The sequence below is a fragment of the Rissa tridactyla genome, chromosome Z, assembly GCF_028500815.1.
Source record: "Rissa tridactyla isolate bRisTri1 chromosome Z, bRisTri1.patW.cur.20221130, whole genome shotgun sequence".
NCBI classification, from domain to species: domain Eukaryota; kingdom Metazoa; phylum Chordata; class Aves; order Charadriiformes; family Laridae; genus Rissa; species Rissa tridactyla.
This window is the reverse complement of record NC_071497.1, coordinates 72,407,567-72,430,970: the sequence shown is the minus strand read 5'-3', so window position 1 is coordinate 72,430,970 and position 23,404 is coordinate 72,407,567. Positions and strand designations below refer to the sequence as shown.

The 23,404-nt window shown below is 40.4% G+C and overlaps 1 protein-coding gene across 5 annotated transcripts in view; it reads right to left on the bottom strand.

Moving 5' to 3' along the window:
* Positions 1-19,515, bottom strand: part of FYB1 (FYN binding protein 1) — a 67,649-nt gene extending 48,134 nt beyond the window's left edge. For 2 of the 5 annotated variants that reach the window (XM_054185701.1, XM_054185703.1), the window contains exon 1: positions 19,373-19,493. In XM_054185701.1, the coding sequence (XP_054041676.1) occupies positions 19,373-19,375 (3 nt within the window). In that variant the 5' untranslated portion in view covers positions 19,376-19,493. Of the gene's footprint in view, positions 1-930; positions 1,109-19,372 lie in introns of those variants that run through there. The other 3 variants (XM_054185698.1, XM_054185702.1, XM_054185700.1) reach the window with 3 other exon arrangements.
* Positions 19,516-23,404: the final 3,889 nt, after the last annotated feature.

Below are 23,404 nucleotides of genomic sequence, written 5' to 3'. Positions count from 1 at the left end.
ATGTCAAAAATCAGAAAAACTATCAACCATTGGCAACTCAGTCTTCAACAACAGAAGCCTGGCAGCTTTAATTTTCCACCAAGAACTTCCATCCAATAAAAAACAGACTAACTAATATCTCTGAAAAAGAATTTTTTTTTTTTTTTTTTTTTTTTAACATGGCTTTATATAAGCACAGAGTTTCATGATACTTAATAATTTGGGATTTTAAAATTATTTTTCTCATATGCTAATCAACAGTTTTCAGAATAATGTAAATTTTCTTTTGAGTTTGCCCAGAAATGAAACAGACAGATCCCTCTTCACTCAGAACCCTATTTATATATAGTGTGTGCAGGGACTGTCTTATGAACGTCTTTGATTTTACTCTGGTGATTCCACTAAAGCTAATGTAACATCTCCGACTCTCAAGGAAGAAAAACTTGAGTTCCTGCCACTGAAAAGTTCCTACCCTTATTTCTAGAATTTCAAGACCCCATATGATTTTAAAGGAAATTTTGTGCAGTACCATTCTGACACCCCGCTGCGAAGAAAAATATTTTCCATGGCCATGACAAACAAAGTACATACACTGACATCTCAACCCAGATTGTTATATATTAAAAAATACCCCACCCACAAATCAACCACCCCAAAATAATGCTAGAAAATAATACTAGAAAATAATTGCCTTTAAGTTTTTAAGATTTAAAATGCAAGGCTAACTTAAATTAGGACTGCTTTTAGTAAAATTCCACGGAACCAAACACAAAACACTGAGAGAGAAAAGTCCATTTCATCACCTTGGTGTCTTTTCAGCTCCATAACTTAAGTAAAATATACAATTAAAATTTCCAGTTATATGAAGTTATATGTAATACCTTGTGCTGATTCTATTTCTGCTGGAACTTTGCATGTTTATTTCTAAGACAAACACATACAAAAATTTACCTGGACTCCCCAAAGCTCTCCAATATTTTGATACAGGCAGAAAAACTGTCTCCCTCAATGAGACAATCCACGGGTGTATCACCTTAACAGCCTGGTCTATTTGCTAAGAGGAGTTCTGCTTCTCAGCAAGGGTTTGCATAAGAATGCTGCTTGTGGGTTTCATTATCATGATCAGTAGAGAAAATGCTCTCCTCAGGATATTAGGCAAGAAGTGGTGGGGGAAAAGGGAACTAAATGCGTTCCGACTGTTTGGCTGCTGTCATGCGCAGTATTTACCATGCGATATCTAAAAGTATTGCTTTTACCCTATATTGTGGAGTCCTGTGAAGCTATATTGGTGCATAAAAGCTTGAGTCTTTACAGAATAATAGCTAATCAAACGTGTGTGGTAATTACAAGTATAGACAAGAGTGGACCAACCTTTTGCGCCATCAAGTCTAGTCCCCTGCTACCATCAAGAACCACTGCATACATTCCCACTCATCAGCTGTCAGCTAACATCTTGGCTTGCTCCCACCTTTACCAGCAGGATCTCAAGAGATTTGCTGGTCAGTTGTTTAAAGCTTTTGCTATGTGGAAATATTTTTTTAAAATAACTATAATCATACATTTCTTTTGCCCTTCTGCCTGTGAGTTCATTACAGAAATCAAAGACTTTGAAAGATGGTACAGGGTAGGAAAACCGATATTGAGAAAACAAGCTTCACAAGAAATTCTAAACCTGTATTTGTGCTGAAGGTAAACCATGAAGGCGGAACCGTCTACTAAACACAGCTCAGTGAAGTTGCTGGATCTCTGGATGGGGACGAGATTCCAGAATAAAAATTGTGTGTCTTTGAGCTTCATGCAAGGTTGTTTGACTCTTCCTCATTGTCTATCACTTCTCCTTCTGCACAACTTTCTTCATATTTTTCGAAACATTTTTGGGTGTCAAAATAAAGCATTGGAGGTGCGTGATACTTCCAGCTGAATTTTACAAAAGCTTGTATCTTAGCTAGTTCAGAAGCTTAGTAGAGTGCTGGATGGATCTTTTTTGAGTTAAAAACACTGCCACATGCTTTATATTTGCCACTTGCCAATGGTACCAATGGTAACTTTTTTTTTTTGTTTTACATAACACTGCTTTTTTTTTAGTGGAAGAAATGCAGTTTTTTTATGCTATTCTGCTAAACACTGTTTTATTTATAAAATCATGTTTATTTGTGAAAATAAGCAATCATCACTGATGGTGAAGCATTTATTATTAATATTAAGGCAGATTAGACTTTATGACTGTTGCTATTTTATCTGGCAGTCTCTATGACTGTTTTGAGGTGCTAACTGTAGCAATATAGTCATTTTGCAGGGGAAAACAACACTGCAAGTGTTTGTGCACAGTATCAGAGCTAACAAATCCTGCAATGATCAAAGAACGACCTCATCTTTGCAACTCAGAATGCTAGACAGTTCCTGTCATCTTCTCTTTCATCCAATACACAGAAATAAATATATCCCTAACTGATAGAATGCTGCTGAGAATATAAATTGCAACAAACACAATGAAAATAACCATTTATGCTGTGAAATTGCTGTGAAAGTTGCCCATCTGCAATGCCTATCATATGCTTCATTTTACATGTGCAGGTGCAACAGCTTCCTGGGTCATCTTTGTTTCTCCACTTATTTCTGAGAAGGGTGTTTGTGAGTGATTGGGGGAATTAGCTATTTTTAGGTGAATAAAGAATCTGAAGGAATTAATATTTTAAGGAACAGGGCCCGCAAGCCTGAAAGCAGCTTATAGATATTTTGCCTTTTTTATTTTTCAGAAAAACAACAGCAGCAGCAACAAAATCACAAGATTATATTCAAACAAGACAAGAACATCAGTAATGATAATGACTTCTTACACAGAAGCATGCCATTCCAGACTCTGTATAGGCCAAAACCAGCATCTAAATCCCACCATAGCAAAGGTGTGATACTGTTCCCATGTGTAACTTTTATGACTGCAGCCTTTAAGTATTTTTTTTTATCAGAATCAGAGCCTTTATTCAACTTTCTGTTTCCATGAACCCTTGGGAAAAGTGTCTGCTTAGGAATTAAATTTGTCAAAAATAGAGGAAAGAAAAAAGGGGAGAAAACGACCCCCCCTGAGTTTCTCTGCTATAGGTGCTAGTCCATCTTTTTAAGGTATCTTTCATCTACTGATGTTGTCCTGTGCTCTGAAATGGTTTGAAAGGTCAGGCACTCCCATCTGAACACCTCTGGCTTTCCAATTCAATGGTCACAAAGAATATCATAGTCTTGATACCTCCACTGCTATGTCAGTACTATTGTTGAAGTGACACGATACAAAATAAAAATGTCTTTTTTTCTTTCCATGTTGTTTTTAACCTACTTCGTTTCACTGATCTTAGTCTATTACAGGATCCCAAAACAGGTGAGACAGCATGACAGAATGGCTCGGGCAGGTAATCCTTAAACCATGTATATGTAGGGGGAAAAAAATAGTGCACAGGAGAGCATCTTCAGACAGGTGCATTAATATCTTTAAAGCAAGTTTGACAATCTCCTTCCTAAGTCAGAATAGTGTTGCTCTGTTTATGTGTAACATACCACACATGGAGTTGTGTTCCATACATGGAGTGCTCAGCAACAGAAAGTCGTTAGACCGGTTTTTCACTGAGACTTCCTGCCTCCTCCTCACTCTCATAGGACGTTTGCCTCCTAGTGGCAGACTAGGAGCAGCAGCAGAAATGATGTATTTTGCCGTTGATAATCTCTTTGTATGTATTTACGCAATCTGATCTCGTGCTGCTCCTGGGGGATAACATTTCAAGTACGTGAACCCCGTCAGAGGGCAAGGAAAAGACTTAGCAGTTCTGCTTAGCAATTCTGCAGAGTCAGGAGCTCTGGGGAAAAGTGCCACCCCACCACCACAGCGATCCTGTTACAGCATAACTTTGGAAAATATCTGGTTTTCAGTAGAAACTTGATATTCCTGAACACTGGCAGGAGCTTCTGCCAGTGCTGTCTACAACTACCTGAAAGGAGGGTGTAGAGAGGTGGGGGTCAGTTTCTTCTGAAACAAGCAATAGGACAAGAGGAAATGGCCTGAAGTTGCACAAGGGGAGGTTTAGACTGGATATTAGGAAAAATTTTTACACTGAAAGGGTTATCAAGCATTGGAACAGGCTGCCCAGGGAAGCTGGTTGAGGCACCATCCCTGGAGTTATTTAAAAGGTGGGTAGACACAGTGCTTAGACATATAGTTTTTGTCAGAGTTAGGTTGATGGTTGAACTAGATGATCTGAAAGGTCCCTTCCAACCTAGGCAATGCTATGATTCTATGCTATGAGAATGAACGTTTCTTGTAGTGTCAGCCTTTGTTATCTTAGTGTCTGCACACAGGGCTAGACTTCCTGAAAAATGTGCTGTTGCATTTCCATCGGGTTGCCATTTGAAGGTGGTTTTAGTATTTCTGACAGAATTTGATGTGGTCATGAGCGAATTAGCAGGATTCTCTTGTGTTTATGTGCACGGTCACGCTTACAGGAGCAACTGGGCTTTACGGATACTCTTTGTGGACACATACTACACAGGATTCCTTGAAAGCTCCTCAGTCCATGCTGTGGCTCTTTTAAATTGTCATAATTCAATCCCTATAATCTTATACCCGTTAACTATTATTACTGTATTTATATTTGTCTGAATAAGGAGTACAGAAATCTGTTTCCACTATTTATATTTTTCTATATTAGAGAAAAGTTAAAATGACAAATTCAAGAAGGAAGTCAAATGAGGCTGGCAGAGTCTTCCTACCTTGACTGTGCTTTGTGAAGGACATTTTTCTGTCATGGAGGAAAGCTCAGCATAATCCAGAGCATCACAGTCAGGTGTATGTTAAGCTCCTGGTTTTCTGCTTGTGCGTATGGACTGTAATAAATCACTCCTTCCAGAGCATGGTCCTTCCTGTGTACATCTAAAGCTGAGGCAAAGGCCATACAAAACAATCTTACATGCAAAAAGCGAAAAGACTTTCTTTTTTGTGACTTGACCTTAGAAGCACTGTGTTGGCTCAAATCTTAAGCAATTCTTCTTTGAATACAAAGCTTGTGTTCAGGTATTAACTGTCATATTCCCACAAATTACTCACCTCCACCGCCCTGCACTCCCTGCCCCATGCTCTGTCCCCGGGGTGTCCCTCAGTGCCCCCGCTGTGTCACTGGCTCTGCCCTTCCCATTTTGCTGCAAAGCTCACTCATGCAGGGGGCTCAGATTAAGTGGCTTTTGAATTAGGCTTTTTGTTTGCCCAGGAAACGGTGTGGGTTTTGCTGATGTCGGTGCTCCTGGGTTCAGCAGCAGGAGCTGATGGGGAATTGAAAGCAGTGTAGTGGCAGAAAATGCTCCAGATGGACCAAATGTGAACGCCAGGCCTTCACTAAACCCTCCACAGGCACCAGAAAACCCTCCTGAAAGTTCAGATCTCACCATGGTGGTCAAGAGCCCTGATGCACACCGACAGAGCCCTGTGAAGCATGGGCTGAGAGGACTCACAGAGCACCATCACCCCTCACGTCCCACAGCTTGTGCCTCATTAAGGGCCACAGCTGATCACCAGTGGTAGCTTGATGAGATGATTTGATGAGCTAAATCACAGGTGATGTGCATGTAGCTGTCACAGCTGAGTTTGCAGAAGCGTCCTGGCCTGAGGTAATGGGGTTGTGTAGAGGACCTGGTGGGCATCTTGGTAAGGCAGGCAGGCAGTCTGTCTGTCTGGGAAGTTTCTAGAAGCTGTGCATGGGTGAAAATCAGTAGAGACTGGGGTGAGAGGGAGGATGGAGGAGCATGGGAGGGTGAATGGGAGCTGGGCACAAGCAATTGTGTGGGGAAAGGAGCTCTGGCAGCGGGGGAGTGTGGGTAGCCTTTTGCCTGTCCTCATGATGTTGTTCTCCCTCAGCCCTGCTCCCCCGTGTCCCTCGGCAGTGGCCGTGTCTGTGTCCTGCCTTCCTCACCATCAGCCCATGGGGCCCTGACTCACTCTGTGCTTCCCTGCTGGGGCTCAGCCTGTCATGGAGGGACCCAGGGCTGGCTGGAGCCAGTGCAAGCCTGAGAGCAAGGGGGCAGCCATCTTAGCAGCTGCTGTCACCAGGGAGAGCAGGGGAGAAGAGAGGGAGCCTGCACTGGGGCAAGGGGAGACTGGGTGGGAAGAGAGTGAGGAAACAGCTTTCTCAAGGAAGAAGTCGCTTCAGTTACCTCTCCTTATACCCTCGTGTAAATAGTTGGGCAGGGGATTATCCACTGGCTGGGCTTCCCCCTCGGCATCCCCCCAGCTGCGGATACTAGGAGGAAGTGGAAAAGCAAGAGGAACAGACAGCTTTAGCAAAACACCCCTGACTTCCCTTTCTCCACAACACATTCTTCTCTGCCTGGGAGGCAAAAAATTGTGCAAGAACATGCAAATACCTTGATAGGAATTGTGCAAACCCTGTGGCAGGGAGAGAGGGATCTCTCTGGACACCCCATGCTTTCACACTCAAACTTAACAACCTCCTTTCCTGCCCTCTCGTATGTTAAACCCCCAGCAGCTCTTCGGTTCTCATCTGTTTTCAGTTCAGAGAAGCAAAAAATAAACTGATATTTCCTAAAAAGTGTCCTAGCTCCAGGCAAGGTCCTGCTCTCACTCTTTGCCCTTCTGCACAAGCTTATGGGGGCACAGAGCTCTGGCAGCTGATGTTTGTGCCTCTTCAGGTATCATATAGCTCTGTTATCATGAGCTTTCTCTGGGAAGTGGGTAGCAAAGGGCCTTTACCTTTCAAAATCTCCTCCTTAAACCTCTGAAGAAAAGGTTTCAGGTGAGAGCCATTTAGGCTCTGTTAATGTCCTATGATTTCTTTCGAACAGCTCTTCAGTCTTTTCCTTTTAATAAGTTGAAGATCAGACCTACATTTGGTAGCTACTGCCTGAATCATACCAGAGGTGATCAGGCTGCTTTTGCTTTAAAAAGATGTTTGCTTAGAAGAAATAATAAATTCAAAACCAGATTTTCATGGTCCATTTTGCTAAGTCAAGCAATCCCTGATGAAGTTAAGACAAAAATGAATTTTAATGAAATGCAATTGTCATCTTTCTGTACTTTATATGCTCTCAAGAAAATATCTGTCATGGGTAGGGCTAAATTTGAAAACATCTGAAACAGAGAAAATGAAGGCTCAAGGTAAATTCTCAGTTGCCATGAATCTTTCACCATTCTGACCCTGCATCCTTTCACAGTGTGTGTGTGATAATTAGTATTATTTAGTATAATTGCAGCTAATAATTTTAGAGTCTCTTCTCATGGTCTTGAATTTTAACTTTTTAGTTAAAATATATGCTGTATTACAATTATTTTTATATTCTAAAACACGAAGGGGGAAAGGCCAAATTAAAAAAAAAAAATCAGCGCTTTACAGTTTAACCTGATTTATAGAGTAGAAATTTTATCTATGTTGTAATACCACCTTCTTGGCTTATTTTGCCAAGTCAGTTTTCCCAGGCAGTCACACAGCTAAGGAGTATGTATTTTTGTGTGTATATCATTAGCAGGTTTCAGAAAATAGATAATTACTTTCTCATGCAAGTCTTGTTGACTCTCGGGAGAGCTGGATAAGGAAGGAAAACTCTCTTCTTTCCAGGCTGGAGCTCCTTTGCTTTTGCTCTTGTGCTAGGAATAATACAAGTGCACCAAACATCATACTCACCTGGGTGAGGCACCATGTAACACTGAGATCTCTGATATCATTCTGTAATGTCTCTTTTTTTAACTAATATACTGCTTTGCACTGGGGGGTGTTTACAAAAATCTCTACTATGTCCTTAACCTTTTAATGGCAAACTTCTCAACAGATGAGAAATGTATACAACATGAACTAATTTTAGCAAGGCTTCACAACTTCAAGTACAATTAATACAGATTCAGATATTTGTGTCTATCTCCTACAAAGTTTTTTCAGTTTCTTGCTCTTTACATTCAGAAATTGAAAAATACTGCTGATTCTAGTAGATCCAGCTAATTTGCAAAGGCCAGAAAGGGAAAGATGCTAAGCATTTTCATGCATTTTGTCCTTCAAAAGCATTTGATGACCTCTCTGTAGATTCTCTGCTCTCACAGTTCACAAGCAGTGCAAACACACACAGAGCAGATGATGAAAAGTGATGTGTGCTATTAGCAGTTTGTGAACTACTTCAAAATGAGATCCATCACTGAGGGTTGGACCAGATGATCTTCTGAGGTCCCTTCCAGCCTGGCCTGTTCTATGATTCTGTGATAGCAGTGACTCTCGGTTTTGTTTGCAGTTGGTTCTGTTGGAATGCTTCCTCCTCCACACCTGAACTGCAGGATAAAGTGCCTCCATGCAAGTAATTAGCGTGCTTATCACTTGGCTGAAGAGAACCTTCACACAGGCAGTTACTGCCCACCAGCTGATCAGCCATTATTTGCTGGACTCTGTGGATGGACCACCAGCTCCCTGTTTCTTGGTCTGCTCCATGAGTTCAGTCAGTGCAGAGATTCTGAGAGCTGGCTGAGAGTGCAGGATTGAGGTCAAAGCAGTGAAACAGGAGTCTGTGACAGGATGCAGTAAAGTTTTTTTTGGTAGACATAAAGCTGTGTTTTAAGGAGGTAGGGAACAGATTGGGATCCCAGTTTGTGTGTGGTGTCAGGTGGGAGGATGAGGATGTAAAATAAGGGTCTGGATTGTGGAAGAGAAAATCTATGATAGAAGAGTGGGGGAAGGAAGACAAGGGCACATTTCACGTCCAGCTGCTGCCACTGTGCAGTTTAGGAATCCCCCATGTAGGCCTGACATGCATTCTTTCTTGCTGCAGACCCATTCTACTTATTTATAAATCATCGTTCACCTGTTTGCCACACATCCTATGCACCGTTTCTGCAACTCCTCCTGTAAGTCAACAGTTTAATCACATCAGTGGAAAATTCACAATAGAAAAAATGAGCCTATGCTGTCATGGTGTTCAGGCACCCCAACTGGTTGTACATTCTGAGGAAGTAATACATTCTCAGTGTTGATATGGAGCATGGGACACCTAAAAATTACAATTTAAAAATATTTCCCTAAAAGGCTAGAAGCATGCGTAACGACCTGTACTATTTTTCGCTGCAGTATATAAAGGTGCCTCACCCACCTCCCCTCAGGTTTGCTTCTATGGAACTTGAAGTCTGTTCTCTATCATGTGCCATTGAAAAAATACAGATTAACAATACTCAAGGGAAGGAAAGAAAATGAGAGAAAAGAAAAGGGACTGGGGCATGGGAGAGGTCATCCAGATTATTTCACTGGTTGAGGTTACAGGGCACAGCATTTGTACCATCAATACAAAGAAACACAGGATTAGAGTAACTGCATTAGAGGAGTGGTTGGGTGAGGAGTCCCTAAACTGCTGTTGCAGTGGAGGAAAAGGAAGGTAGGAACACACCCTTTGAACATATCTTTGGGACAGCTTGGCCGGTTAGAGTGGAACGGGCAACATAGAAACATAGAGTAATTTCTGTGCTACACATGGGCAGAATCTTTCTTGTTCCCACCTTCCAACCACTGCCACACTGCAAGGTCTCCCATATGAACCTTTTGTTCTTTTTTTATACTTTTCTTCCTGCACAATCTGACCAGTCGCAGAACTGGTCAAACATCAAAATTGCTTTCATGTAAGCAATCTCACATTCTTTAGTGTGAATTTTCTTGTGTGAGCAACACATTTGCAAGGATTGTCAGACATGAAATCAGGCGTCTGGAAAAATGTTCAATCCAGAATATTAAAGTTTAATTAAAAATAAACGCAGCCCTTTATATGATTTCTTAGTTTAGTACAATTCCTGACATCAGTAACAAAGACAATGATGTGGCTTCAATAAAAACAAAGAGCATGCTCCCACAGCATAAACATTTCAAAACAAAAAATAACTTCAGAAATGTTCCCATGGGAGTCTTAATCAAAGACAATGACGTTTAAAAATGAAAACCCAGTTTAATCCAAACATCTTTAAAAAGAATGTTTCAACAAAAATTTTCCTAAGCTCTTCTGTCTAGGATTTGCATAATGCCTAACATCCTTTCTATGGCCTGATCCTTTAGGACTTTTAAAAAAGTTTATTTTGACTTATCAACAAATTTTGATCCCTGATCCGTACCAGGTGATATCAGGTTGGTCACAAAGCCTGTTGGCTTTAAAGTAACTGGTTAAACTGTGATATAAACCCATAAACAAAAGAAATTAAAAGTTAGGTTAAATAAGAATGCATTCATCTGTGTCTCTGACAATCACAGCAGAAAACCAGGATCAGTTTCCCAACTGCTGAGAGTCCTTTTGTAAAGTCAGCTTAGGCAGAGATGTACACAAGCCCCGTATTCTGAAGCCTTGCTGGTACACGCAGATTTTCTTCTTTCAAAAAGAATACTTCTTCCTTCCTGCCCTACTCTCCTGTCTTTTGCCAAGACTCATTTTTCTCTGCTAACTTCACTTTTCCTCCTTTTATCCCATACTTGGAATAAGACACTTGGGAAACCTGAGAGGTAAGTGGGCCATGCATCCCCTTTTCCATCATACACCTGCCCTACTGCCAGATGGATCTCACACTTCAGCTACTGCGCAGAAGGGAACCCTAATTCATGCATCACTTTCTCTATACAACTACTGTGTGCGTATGTTTTCCATGGTGTCATTCCCGGGTGCTTGCACAACAGTGACCTCTAATGGAGGAGCCACTCCCATTACAAATCATATCCTTGGAGCATAATTTAGATAGGGAGGGACCTCTGGAAGTCATCTTGTCCAACTGTCTGCTCAGAGCAGGGCTAACATCCCTAGATTGCTCAGAGCATTCTTCAGTTGGGTTTTGACTATTTGGATTGTGGTTGTTGCTGTTATGTGTGCTCAGTGCCTGCCTGCTGCCTTGCCTAAAAGGCAGAGAAGTTAAAGCTGGTTTCTTAACTTTATTAATGCAAATTCAGTTACTTACCCAGCCTATTATTTGCAGGCACTTGCATCTGCTGTTTATAGGGTATGTACGAATGAGAAGGGGAGATTTAACAGGGTCTCTCAATTTTGCTGTCTCCTCACAGAGGCTTCAGGCCATGACAGATTAAGGAGGCATCATATACCAGCCTTTCTGCTCCAAGGGCTAAAGTGTATGGGGAAAATAAAATTTTCCATTTTGTTGTTGTGCAGGGTCATACTGCCATATTTGTTGCTAAATTGAAAGGTAAGGCCAGTCTGCTGGGTCGGCATCCATTAAAGAATGGGCCATTGAGTAGATCATCAATTGCACAGGATACTTTTATTGTGGGGAACAGGACAGCTACTGACTGTGGTGGGTAGAAGAGTAGCAGGAAGAAGAAAGGCAGCAGTAGTTGGCTAAGGGAGGTCCATGTATTGACTGTTTGTTCTTATGGGCTAGTGCATAAATTTGAGTCCTAGCAACTGCTCTTAGAGGCTGAAGAAAAGAGATTTGATTGAAAACTCATGTCATGTAAGCAAACATTCCGATCAATGGAAACTTAGTGGTGGAATAATGAATGAATTAGAGACTGAGGCCCAAAAAGGATCAAGTGGGACCAGTCGTAGAGACAGGACCACTGTGGGATAAACTGCAGGGCCTGTAAACACTTTACGACATAAAAAGGGATTGTCAAAAGGATTTGGAAAATAGTTAAAAAAATTACTAAGGGATGGAGCAGTTTTTGGTTTTGGCTAAATTGTTGTTTTGAGAGGCTTTATACAGGAGAAGTAAGTGAGAGCCTGGGGACATGATTTCCAAATATTTTTCTTCTCTGAGGAGAATAAGAAAACCACTCTCCCTATGATTCATCTTTAGAATCAAAATGGAGATGCCCTCAGAGGTTTAGGCAAGGGTCATGGTATTGTAGAGGTTGTGACACTTCTCCAAAACTTTGTTACACAAGTGACTAATGGGAAGAAAAACTGTTAGAGATGCGACAGCAGAAGTGAAAGGAGCACCCAGTTATAGTTGCAAATCCAAGTTGAACAAGATCCTCTGATCCCCACTTTTTCTGTGAAAATGTAAGCACCCCCCAATGGTTCAAAAAAGTATTTTGCCAATATTTATGGATTGAATTTGGCAAATTTCTTATGTATCCAATTTTTAAGGATGTGTGATAAATTGTTCTCATGAATTTTCCACACCTTTCAGTGATGACATGACAAGTTGGGGGCCATTGTTCACAACTTCAGTGCAAGAACATGGGAGAGGCTTTCTTTTTGTACATTCCTGTGTAATTTTTCTGTTCTTAATTTTCTGTGTACTCCCAACTTTTGCATTGAGTGATACTGCTGAAGGCAGCTGCTATTTTGGTTCATTTCAGATTTTTCCTGTTAAGAGTCCTGAACTCTGATGGAGAATTGCTTTTATTCCTTTTTAGTTTGTTGGGTTCTCTTAATTAGAATACAAAACAGTATGAATGTTCTCTTCGTAAGAAAAAATAGCTAAAAAACATGACTTTTTACTGAAATGGACCCATGAATCCCGTCAGGTTCTTAATCCCAGACTGTTGATTCAAGTAGAGATGACTTACTGATAAATATTAAAACTTTGTACTTACAACTTACAATAACAACAAAAAAATGCATCTTTAGATATCCTTGTGTTATTTGTCTTAATCAGGAGACATTCACAATATGCTTACATGAGACAGGTCTGGAATAAATGACTAAATAATATCAATAAAAATATTCAAATAGGAATCTGTTATGAAAAGAAAAAGGATATTAGGGCAAATGTTGCTAATTCCCACCTTTGACTGTGACTGCGGAGAAAGGCAATAGCTTTAAGAAATGGTGACCAAACATATTTTTAAGAAAAGGAACCAAGTTGTGGAAGCTTCCTCTTGAAAGCAAAGTGTTCCAGTGTTTTTTTTTCCAATTCCCTCAAACAACTTTCGTGCTTTTAAAAAAGCAGATATCTTAGCAGCACTGGAGTAAGAGAGCTGTGAGCCCTGCAATAACTTGTGTAACCTATTCTTTGTTAAAGTAGGAGAAGCTGACACATAAAATCCAACATTTTTCATGTTATAGTTCAGGTGGCACAGAGAAAGATTGGGGTAATTTTGTGTCTTAGGGTGAAATAAATAAACATAGTATGTTCTGTTTGAGCTTCAGATTTACATTTGTTTATGAATGTTATTTATCTTTGTCTAATTTACATACTTAACACATTTTCCTATCTTAGCTTCCCCCTGGCCCAGGAACAGGAAAAACACTAAGGGATGAAAGTCATATGAAGGTTCAGCAAAGGTATAGTTCTGTATTTTAGGAGTCTGTGCAAGTCTGTGTTTTACCCAGGTTGCAAAGTACAGGGGTGGAGAATGTTGGAGTTCATTCCACTCTTAAATAACTCTTAAATAGGCCAAGATGTTGCCTGATTCCTGTCTGAGTGGGCTGAGCACAGACACGGCTGCATGTAGCAAGTCCTGGCTTGCCAATCAGTTTTCATTAATGATATCATGGGGCTCTCATTCACACATTGCAGTAATATCATGGGGCTCTCAATTGGCAGTAAGACACTGTAGAATAACTAAGATGCCAGAGTTTGGGGCATTCTGGGTGCAGTGCCAATCTAGAAGCATCACTGGGCATTATGTATGCACAGAGCATAACTGTCATTGAGCACTGTGGTCCATTGCTTGCTTATCCTTACCATCACAATATTTTCCCTGCTGTCTTATACAGTGAACAGAAAAGCATTTTTGGATTTCATTGGGACAGATGTTCATTTATAACGGTTTTTGAAAGTAGCCTAAAGATCAGGGAGAAAAATTCTCTCTTGGTGTTTCTCTACTTCTTATGCTCCACTTCAGCTTGACAGACAGAAAATTGTGCCTGACTCACGAAGACAATAGTATCCTGAACATTGTATTATTTTAGCCCTGCACAAATCAATTTCAAAATCTGCTGTGTTCCTAGTTATACAACACAGTTGGATCTGCTGGTCTTCTGTGCCTATCTGAAGCCCAGTGAGCTCAGTGATCTTTGCAGGAAGGAAGAGGTCCCTTCACACAGGGTTGCTTGTGAGAATGACCCTTCTGAGTGTGGTTAGACCTTCAGCCTGACATATAATCAACTGTCATGTGTTCCTGTGCAGAATCAGTAGGACTCCATTGATACACAAAAGTTGGCTGTAAAATACTACACTGAAAGACAAGGGCTTTCTTTTATTTTTTTTTTGTCTGGTGAAACTACTGGTCTTAAAATGTGTTGTGATGACCTTATATCCTTCATATTCCTGTTTCTGCCCATGCCAGAGGAGAAATAGAGGCATCCCTGTGCTTGGAGAAATGGAGTCCTTTCGTTTTAAAAATGGTCAGGCACTCTTTACTTTCATTTACTTGTACATAGTTTACAGAAAACACAGCCCAAAGTTTGTGAAACCCACAGCTCTTGTGAGAGTTCCCCAAACACCAAACCAAAGGTGATTAATGGGTGATGGTAGAATTTTCCATCTCTGTTTTGATGGTGATTTGCTTTGGGTGAAAGTTGTGAGGATTCTTCAGTTCAGAAAAGGGTAAAGCATCTCTCTAGCCTAGTAATTACAGCACTCACTTAGAAGTGGGTAGAGCCAATTTCAATGCACTGCTCCAAACGCTGCTTAGTTTTTTTTATGACATGACCAGAGATACCTCTTTCCAACATGTCTGTTTTGGTCACTGAACAATTGAACCATTGACATGAAGGTGATGCAGCAGTCCTTTCTAAATGGGCCTGCAAAATCTGATGAGATGGAGAAGATTACCTCATTTGTGAACCTGATGGAATGAGGCAGAAGCCCTTTTAAATGGGGAATGACGTACTGATGGAATGCTACAATTTTAAAATCTAATGTAGAGCAGAGGCTGCATTAGAATGGCATTCTTAAACACACAAAATTTTACGCTGCTCCTTATGGAGGTGTTCAAACCCTTGGCTGTCTATCTTATAATGGATTTTTTTTTCAGTCTAGGCCTTTCCTGCAATATAAGGGGAAAGACAGAGATTCTTAGAAACCAGCATCTCAGCTGGGCCACTTAACTTGGGCAAGTGAGTTAGCCCTGGGAAAGTATGTAAGAAAAGGCAAGTTCAACTGACTGAAGGCTGATATGCTCTTCCATGCTGTGCTGGATGTAGATGTAGAAACCTCTCCTCTTTAGAAGAATTTCTCCATTCCTTGTGTTTCACGAAAATGTTGTCCCAAGTCCTAGTCAATGTTACATCTCCAGTTAATGGAGATTATGATCTGGTATAACTCCTTGTGTATCTCTAAATAGGTTTGCATTCTGCAGTGTGGACATTCCCATAAGGCATGCAGAGTTAAGTGGCAGATGAATATCATCTTTGAAAATTCTTCCTAAATGGTGGATCTATGGCCAGCAGGTCGAGCGAGGTGATTCTGCCCCTCTACTCTGCTCTGGTGAGACCCCACCTGCAGTACTGCGTCCAGCACTGGGGTCCTCAGCACAAGAAGGACATGGACCTGTTGGAACAGGTCCAGTGGAGGGCCACGAAGATGATCAGAGGGCTGGAGCACCTATGCTATGAGGACAGGCTGAGAGAGTTGGGGTTGTTCAGCCTGGAGAAGAGAAGGCTCCAGGCAGACCTTATAGCAGCCTTCCAGTGCCTGAAGGGGGCCTACAGGAAGGATGTGGAGGGACTCTTTATGTGGAGGGAGTGTAATGATAGGACACAGGGTAATGGCTTCAAACTGAAAGAGGGTAGATTTAGATTGGCTATCAGTAAGAAATTCTTTACTGTGAGGGTGGTGAGGCACCGGAACAGGTTGCCCAGAGAAGTTGTGGATGCCCCGACCCTGGAGGTGTTCAAGACCAGGCTGGATGGGGCTTTAAGCAATCTGGTCTAGTGGGAGGTGTCCCTGGCCATGCCAAGGGGGTTGGAACTAGATGATCTTTAAGGTCCCTTCCAACCCAAACCATTCTGTGATTCTATGATTCTGTGATCTAGGTGTCTAAATGATCGGCATAGGTGCTGAAGGAGGCACATTTCAGGACTAGACTAACAGACTTAGTTGACAAGGGCAACATTTAAAATGCTATTAGATAAATTTTACACAAAAACATTGCAGTAACTAATCTTAGCAAGCATATCAAGAAACAAATACCCGTAGCTCTGTGATAACCTTTAATATATTTCTCACTCCTCTCTGTCACTTTATACACCATAATCCTGTGTAAGGATAAGTGCCTTATTCCACTTTTGGCTGTGCATACTTAGGCCCTCTCTTTCAAAAGAATAAGCCAAGGAGGCACTTCCTTCATTAAAGAACAGATGGAGAGGGTTGTGAGTACCTTCCTGGCAGTTAGGAGTATGGGTTTCAGTGTCAGCTCCCAGAATTGCCATATAATGTACAATGTAAAAAGTTGTGAATAGGAAGAAGCTTTTTCTGAACATCCATTAAAGGAGATCATGTCACTAAATGTCCATGTTTTTTGTGTGACAAAAATTTGATCCCAAAGGATTAATGTATTTTGACTATCCTGGAAGAAGAAAAAACCCTTTCCAAGATGAATGCTACAGAAAAAAAGCACTGAGCCCTGACTGAGTTATTTCAGGGCAAGTTACGGTAATGTAGCTGTTCCCCGGGAATTGCCTGCATGGAGACTTTTTGTCTTTAGTCAAATAAGGTGAATGACAGAGTCTGACACAATTTAAATGTGAAGTTAGTAACACTGATGAGGCAACGTGCATGCCTTCCAAACTAAGACACTGGGAAAATATGCTGCACCTCACTTTTTAACTGCTGTTCTAGCTCTATCTGGATGTTACGACTAAATGGATCCCAGCAGTTCTCCTTGTTTTTCTGGGTGTTCTTTAAGTTCTTTAAGTTCTTTTCTTTTCCTTTATTAAAAAAAAAAACACCAAAACAAAAACCAACCAAACCAAACCAAAACAAACACCAAATGGTAGATCCAAATAGATGAACCAAGTTCCTTGGTTGGCCATATCTGCATCAGAAGATTTATCTGAATTGTCATGTCTCAAAAGTTCTTTTGCTTGTTATAGTATATCTGAGAATTACCAGTATCACTGCAAGAAGACAGGCATACTAAGAGCTATTTCTCTAGGTCAGAAATCAACACAGCTTGTCTTGGCTTGAAGCCAAAGCAAAATGCAGCCTTTTTCCTTTGTGTTCATCAGCTTCAATCTCACATGAAGCTACACGTGCCTAGCAGCTATAATTGTAGTTCTAGTATTTTTTCATCTGATATTGTATCTAGGTGTTTTGGTTTAAACTTGGCTCTGTTATGATGGTCGTAAATGAAATACTGAATTCTATGTTTTGGTCCTCATTTGGATTTTGGGATTCCGCAGATCTAGCTCTGTTCCTTCCATCTCTTCCTGTATGCACTAAAAACAGAGCCAGTCTCGTACAGATTATACCCAATCTCATGTTCAAAACATTCATTGGCTTTTTTGGTACAATTAAGTTTGTCTTCCCAACCATTCCAACCTCTATCTGCTGTAAAAATACCAGAAAACAAACTTCCCTATATTAGTTGTCACTCCACCTTCTTCAGTTACTTGTTTTTCTCTCCTTCTAAAATTTTTTCCCCTCTTCTCATATTGCTATGATATTAATTTCCACCTGTACAACATCAAAGCAAAGACCAAAGATTGTGATTTGCTTCCTTGGTGAGGGTTCTGGGTTGCCTGTGATGTGAAGATGAAAGCACTCCTTTCCCCATAGTGATATATAACATTGTCAAGGAAATACAGTAAGCGTATGAATTCATGGTTTGCATTACTTTGAATTGTCACTCATATTTGGATTCAGAGAAAACAACCTGGAGCTTTGGAAAGACTTAAACAAAAAAGTGAAACTGATAATTGTTGTTTATTTTCAAACTGCATTGGGCAACAGCAGAAGTTCTGTGTTCAGCAGAAGTTCATGTTCAATGTATTTGCATATTTACATAGTTTCTAAATAAACCCTTTCGTGAAAGCAGAATCATTCTAGAAGAGTATTTGTGTGTTTATCTTGTAAGTTTTAATGTAGATTTTTGCAAATACAAAGGCTCCATGTATATTTGGGCCCCTGAACGACTAACTCAAGTAAAAGAATCTCTGTGGCAACGAGAAATCAGCAGGCAAGGGCTCAACGAGATGCTAGTTTGGTAGAACCTTTGGCCCTATTCAGATCCCGTTCATCCATATGTGAATCCAGAGTAAGTTGAGTGACTTGAATTAAATTATTTGTGTAAACAAAAGTAGTATTTCACTCTTTAGTACTTTATTCTACACAGTGGGATTACAACAGAAATAAATAGAATAAGAAATATTTGTTTTATATTTTAAATATAAAAAATATTACTTATGTAAACACTTTGAGGCCATTGCTTCAGATTCAGGAAGAATTTGATTGTTGCGTAAAACAGAAGCAAACTCAACTAAAACCCTCCAAACTTTGTGAAGCATCGTTAAATGTGAACGGTGTTCTGCATTCAATCCTATTTCACGTTACCATTTTCCAAGTGCTTCTTGCAATGGGCAAAGTTAGACCTTTTCCCCCATGAAGATATTGAATTCTGTAGTTTGGTTCCTCTCTAAGTTTCATGAGATACCTTTTTTTCCCTTGAAACAGTATCGACAGCTTCAAATGAAGAATACCTCTTTAGTAATACTACTGTCAGGGAAAGATCATTTTATTTGGGCATATGTGCCATGATAAAAGTATACAAGCTACTCCAGGAGTTCAAAATTACTTCCCAGAACACATATGGCCTGAAAAGCTATTCAGATTTCACACTTTTCAACATTTATTTGTAAAATCACTTCTCTTGAAATTATTGATTTGAATTATTAATTAAATACTTATAAAAACCAGACACCTATATGGAGTATGGTATTTTAAGGAAACTGTCTTTTCAAGGAAACAAATTCTACAGATTAGTGAAAAAAACCCAACTACGCTGAAGATTTACACATAAAGGCATAAATCTTCACACATAAAGGCATAAATCTTCAGTGGAGTTTTTTCCCTTTTTTTTCAGTTACAAAGTACTTCTGAATCAAAATAAGATCGTGCAATTGCATTATGGAAATCTAATTAAAAGTCTTGACCCATTTCCATTTCTTGTTTGGTGTCACATTGACACTTGACTGTGGAATTCCTCTAGATACACAAATTAATTTGTTGTCTTAGCCTTGAAAGAAGTTGTTTTCTCTTCCTTAATTTTGAACGCCTGAATCAGTAAGGCACATACGAACCAGTTCACATGATGAAGGAGCTAAAAAACCTAAAAAGTTTCTTCGTGCCCTCAAAAGCAGGAAGTCAGCTACAAGGAACTGAATTGAAACTATTAGAAATACATGTAAAGTTTTACAGTCACAACCACAGCAGTTTTAGTACTAAATCTTACGTGTCCATGTAATAAAAAGTAAATGAATAGAGCTCTGTACTTACCATAGTTTCAGGCTCTCTGTCTCCACAAGTCTGCTAAAGATTATGAACTGTACTAGAGAGAGTAAAAAATGTTCTTTGTCCTTCACTGTGCACTTCCTTTTTTGAAAGTGTATGTGGTCTGTCCAGCCTTCACAGGAACAGATATCAGCAAAATCCCTGTTTTGCATATTATCAGGGACCTAACAGAATTTTTAACAGCGTTTGTTTGGGATACACTGCACCACTGTGAAGGACGAATGACAGTGAATGAGCATTCATTTATTTTATGACCTCCAAGATTATAATGAAAAACAAGTCTATGCTGCTGAGAAAATTATATAGTTATGTTTTCAGTAACCTTTGCCTGCATTAAAGAGGCAAATATATATATATTTTTGTCTTTCATACTTGGGGTTCCTCAATTTTTGTATATTCAGGCTTCACTACTAGCTTCATGCATGTCTCCTTCTGGTTCAGTTTCTCATGGATGTTTAAAATTTTCTTACTCCAATAAGCTGAACTATACTTCTGTCAATTAACCTTTGACTATTCAGCTCTTCAGAGCTGATATTATCAGAAAAATAGGGTTGTCCTGGTCCAACCAGATATTAAAGTTCTGCACTGCTGCAGACTTCCTATGCACAAAAAATGAAGGAAGAAAGGGCATATGGCTATAAGCCTCACTGAACTGGATCTAGCAAAAAAAGATAAAACAAAAGGCTTAATGAAAGGAGATGAAGGAAGGAAGAAGAGGAATGAAGTACATGCTACATGCAGGGGAGAGGGGCACTGGTATATATTGGGTGACGTCCAACGACTAAACAAAAAAAATTGCTTGAGTTTTCAATAAGTAAGCTTCTCCGTATGAAGTAGTGGGGGACAAAAAAAAAGAAGATAGTAATGTAACAGAAAATACAGTATCTATGTCACAAGCAAGATTTAAACTGCATTCTGTGATGAAATCAGGATTTCTCCATAACCTCAGTACTAGAGCACTGAAAGGATTGCTGCATTGCTGTAAATCCAAAACTGGTGTTCAGTTAAACTTCCAATGCAATATATCTATATTATCTATTATATAGATAATAGCAAATACTGCTACAGATAACCTCTAGTAGCAGTTAGCAAACTTATTATCTGTTTTCTATAAACCAGAAATTTACTAGGGCAGCTACAGGCTTATTTGCTTGAGGACAACGTTATGCAACTCAAAGAACAGATTTGAAAAGAAACAATTTGAAAGAAAAAATATTAGATGTACGTAGCTACATTTAAGGTAGGTTTTGTTAAAGTTGGATTATGCCTGAATAATTTAGTATCTGTTTTACAAAGTTTAACTGGAATTTTAGGCAAAGGTAATACAATTAACTTGATCTATCTAGACTTAAGCAGAGTATTTCATATAATGTCCTTTGATGGATTTTAAATGATGAGAATCAAGAGAAGATATGACCTGTCAGAAAGACTGCGAGGTAGACAAGGAGCTCACTAAAGCAACATCAGTTTAGAAGTGGAATGGGAATTCCTGAGTTTAACTGGGATTACTAGCAGTGTTCTGCAGTCATAAGTCATGATTTATTCTGCTCAGTACTTGGGTCAGAAACCTGGTTCAAGAGCTAGGCCTATACCGACGTTATCTGAAGAGGTATTAAACTGAATGGTTCTACTAATACTGGAGAGAATCAGGTCATTACACAGGAAGAACGAGAAGACTTTGTGTATTGGAGTGGTAGAAGTCAACCAAAGTTTAATAATAAAGTCATATACTTAGGGCTAAGAACAAGAATTTTTGCTTTGAGCCAGAGAGACAGTAAGTATGAGGCACTAACATGCACATGTGAAAACCATGTGTGATTCAAGTACACAGTAGGCAAATGATTTTAGGAGATGCACAAAAAGAACAGTGTGTGGAACAGTGATGAGTGCTTAGAGTATTGTGTGCAGTTCTAGTTAACTATGTTGAGTGACCACGAATTTAAACTGACGCAGATACAGGTGAAGTCTTTTAGTATGAGTAGAAGGACTTCCTAGCTTCTGAAAGGGCACTAAAAGCTTGTCTTGTCTAACTTAAGAAAGTGGACATGAAATTGGCTGTGGCAAGCCTGTAAGTATCAGGAAAGAATGATTATTTATACTAAAAAATAAAGGATTGAAATCAAATGGATATAAATAGGTTGTGAGTACATTTAAAGTGGGAATTAGACAAAATTTTATATTCATTTATATTCATTCATATTTAATAATGATCTTCTAAAGAGGATTGAAGAGGAAGGAGATCAATAAGGCTTCCACAGGCTATATGAGCTATTTATGAAAGAGACTTACTGACAGGACAGGGAGGATTCTGATGTTAAGAAAAAAATCCGTTTGTCAGATGCAGAATAGTAACTGTACTGGAAAGATGCTTGGTCAGCATGTCTGGCCACACTGAGGGTTAAATCTCAGATTATGGTAGGTTTTCCTGGGCCTATCCTCTTTTCATTTTTTTAACCAGGACTGTTTGCATGTGCAGCTTCTGAGGAATTGCTCTGCCTGCTAAGGATTTCCTGATTTCTGATAGCTCTTGATGAAGGTTCCTGCTGTTCCCACAGTGAGGCAGTAGCATCAGATCTTCCACCAAGAACAACTTTATTACAGGTGCACAGGGCAGCAAAGTACATAAATATTAGGTTTCAGGCTTTCTGAAATGTCCCAGGAAGACTGCAGGGATGCTAAGTGCACGTGTGCTCTGTCCTTTGACAAAACCCTGTGTTTGCACTTGGGAACGTTAGTGGAAGTTAGTGGAAAGTTAGTGGAAGCCTATTAATTAGCGGAAGCCTAATTCCACTTCTGTGGTGTGAAGGGGACTGTTAATGATGGCAGGAACCAGTGAAAGGCCTTTTTTGGTCTGCCTTTGTAGCACAAGGTGTGATTCACTTTCTTTGGTCATCAGTACACTTTCACTTTCTGAATGCTCTCCTACCATAGGGTCCCGGGAAGCACTTCTCTATCATAGAATCACAGAATCACAGAATGGTTTGGGTTGGAAGGGACCTTAAAGATCATCTAGTTCCAACCCCCTTGGCATGGCCAGGGACACCTCCCACTAGACCAGATTGCTCAAAGCCCCATCCAGCTTGGTCTTGAACACCTCCAGGGTCGGGGCATCCACAACTTCTCTGGGCAACCTGTTCCGGTGCCTCACCACCCTCACAGTAAAGAATTTCTTACTGATAGCCAATCTAAATCTACCCTCTTTCAGTTTGAAGCCATTACCCTGTGTCCTATCATTACACTCCCTCCACATAAAGAGTCCCTCCACATCCTTCCTGTAGGCCCCCTTCAGGCACTGGAAGGCTGCTATAAGGTCTGCCTGGAGCCTTCTCTTCTCCAGGCTGAACAACCCCAACTCTCTCAGCCTGTCCTCATAGCATAGGTGCTCCAGCCCTCTGATCATCTTCGTGGCCCTCCACTGGACCTGTTCCAACAGGTCCATGTCCTTCTTGTGCTGAGGACCCCAGTGCAGGATGCAGTACTGCAGGTGGGGTCTCACCAGAGCAGAGTAGAGGGGCAGAATCACCTCACTCGGCCTGCTGGCCACGCTTCTTTTCATGCAGCCCCAGATGCGGTTGGCTTTCTGGCCTGCAAGTGTGCACTGCCTGCTCATGTTGAGCTTCTTGTCCACCAACACTGCCAAGTCCTTCTCCTCAGGGCTGCTCTCAGTCCATTCTCCAGCCTGTATTTGTGCCTGGGATTGCCATGACCCAGATGCAGGACCTTGCACTTGGCCTGGTTGAACTTCATGAAGTTTGCACAGGCCCACCTCTCGAAGCTGTTTTCTTTTGTGATGCCTGGTCTTTGGTACTGAATGTCTTCACAGTCGCTTGTGATGGGCAGGAGGCAGGGAAAGAAGGTTCCAGGGGACCCTTCCAGACCTGGACTGCAAGTATGCGAGGGACTGATCTCATTGATCTGATGGCTTTTACCACTCCTGTGTTTCCAAACCACTCAGCCCTTTTATACCTTTGTTCTTCACTTTTAAAAAGAAATCTGTTTTCTTGTATCTTGCTTCCA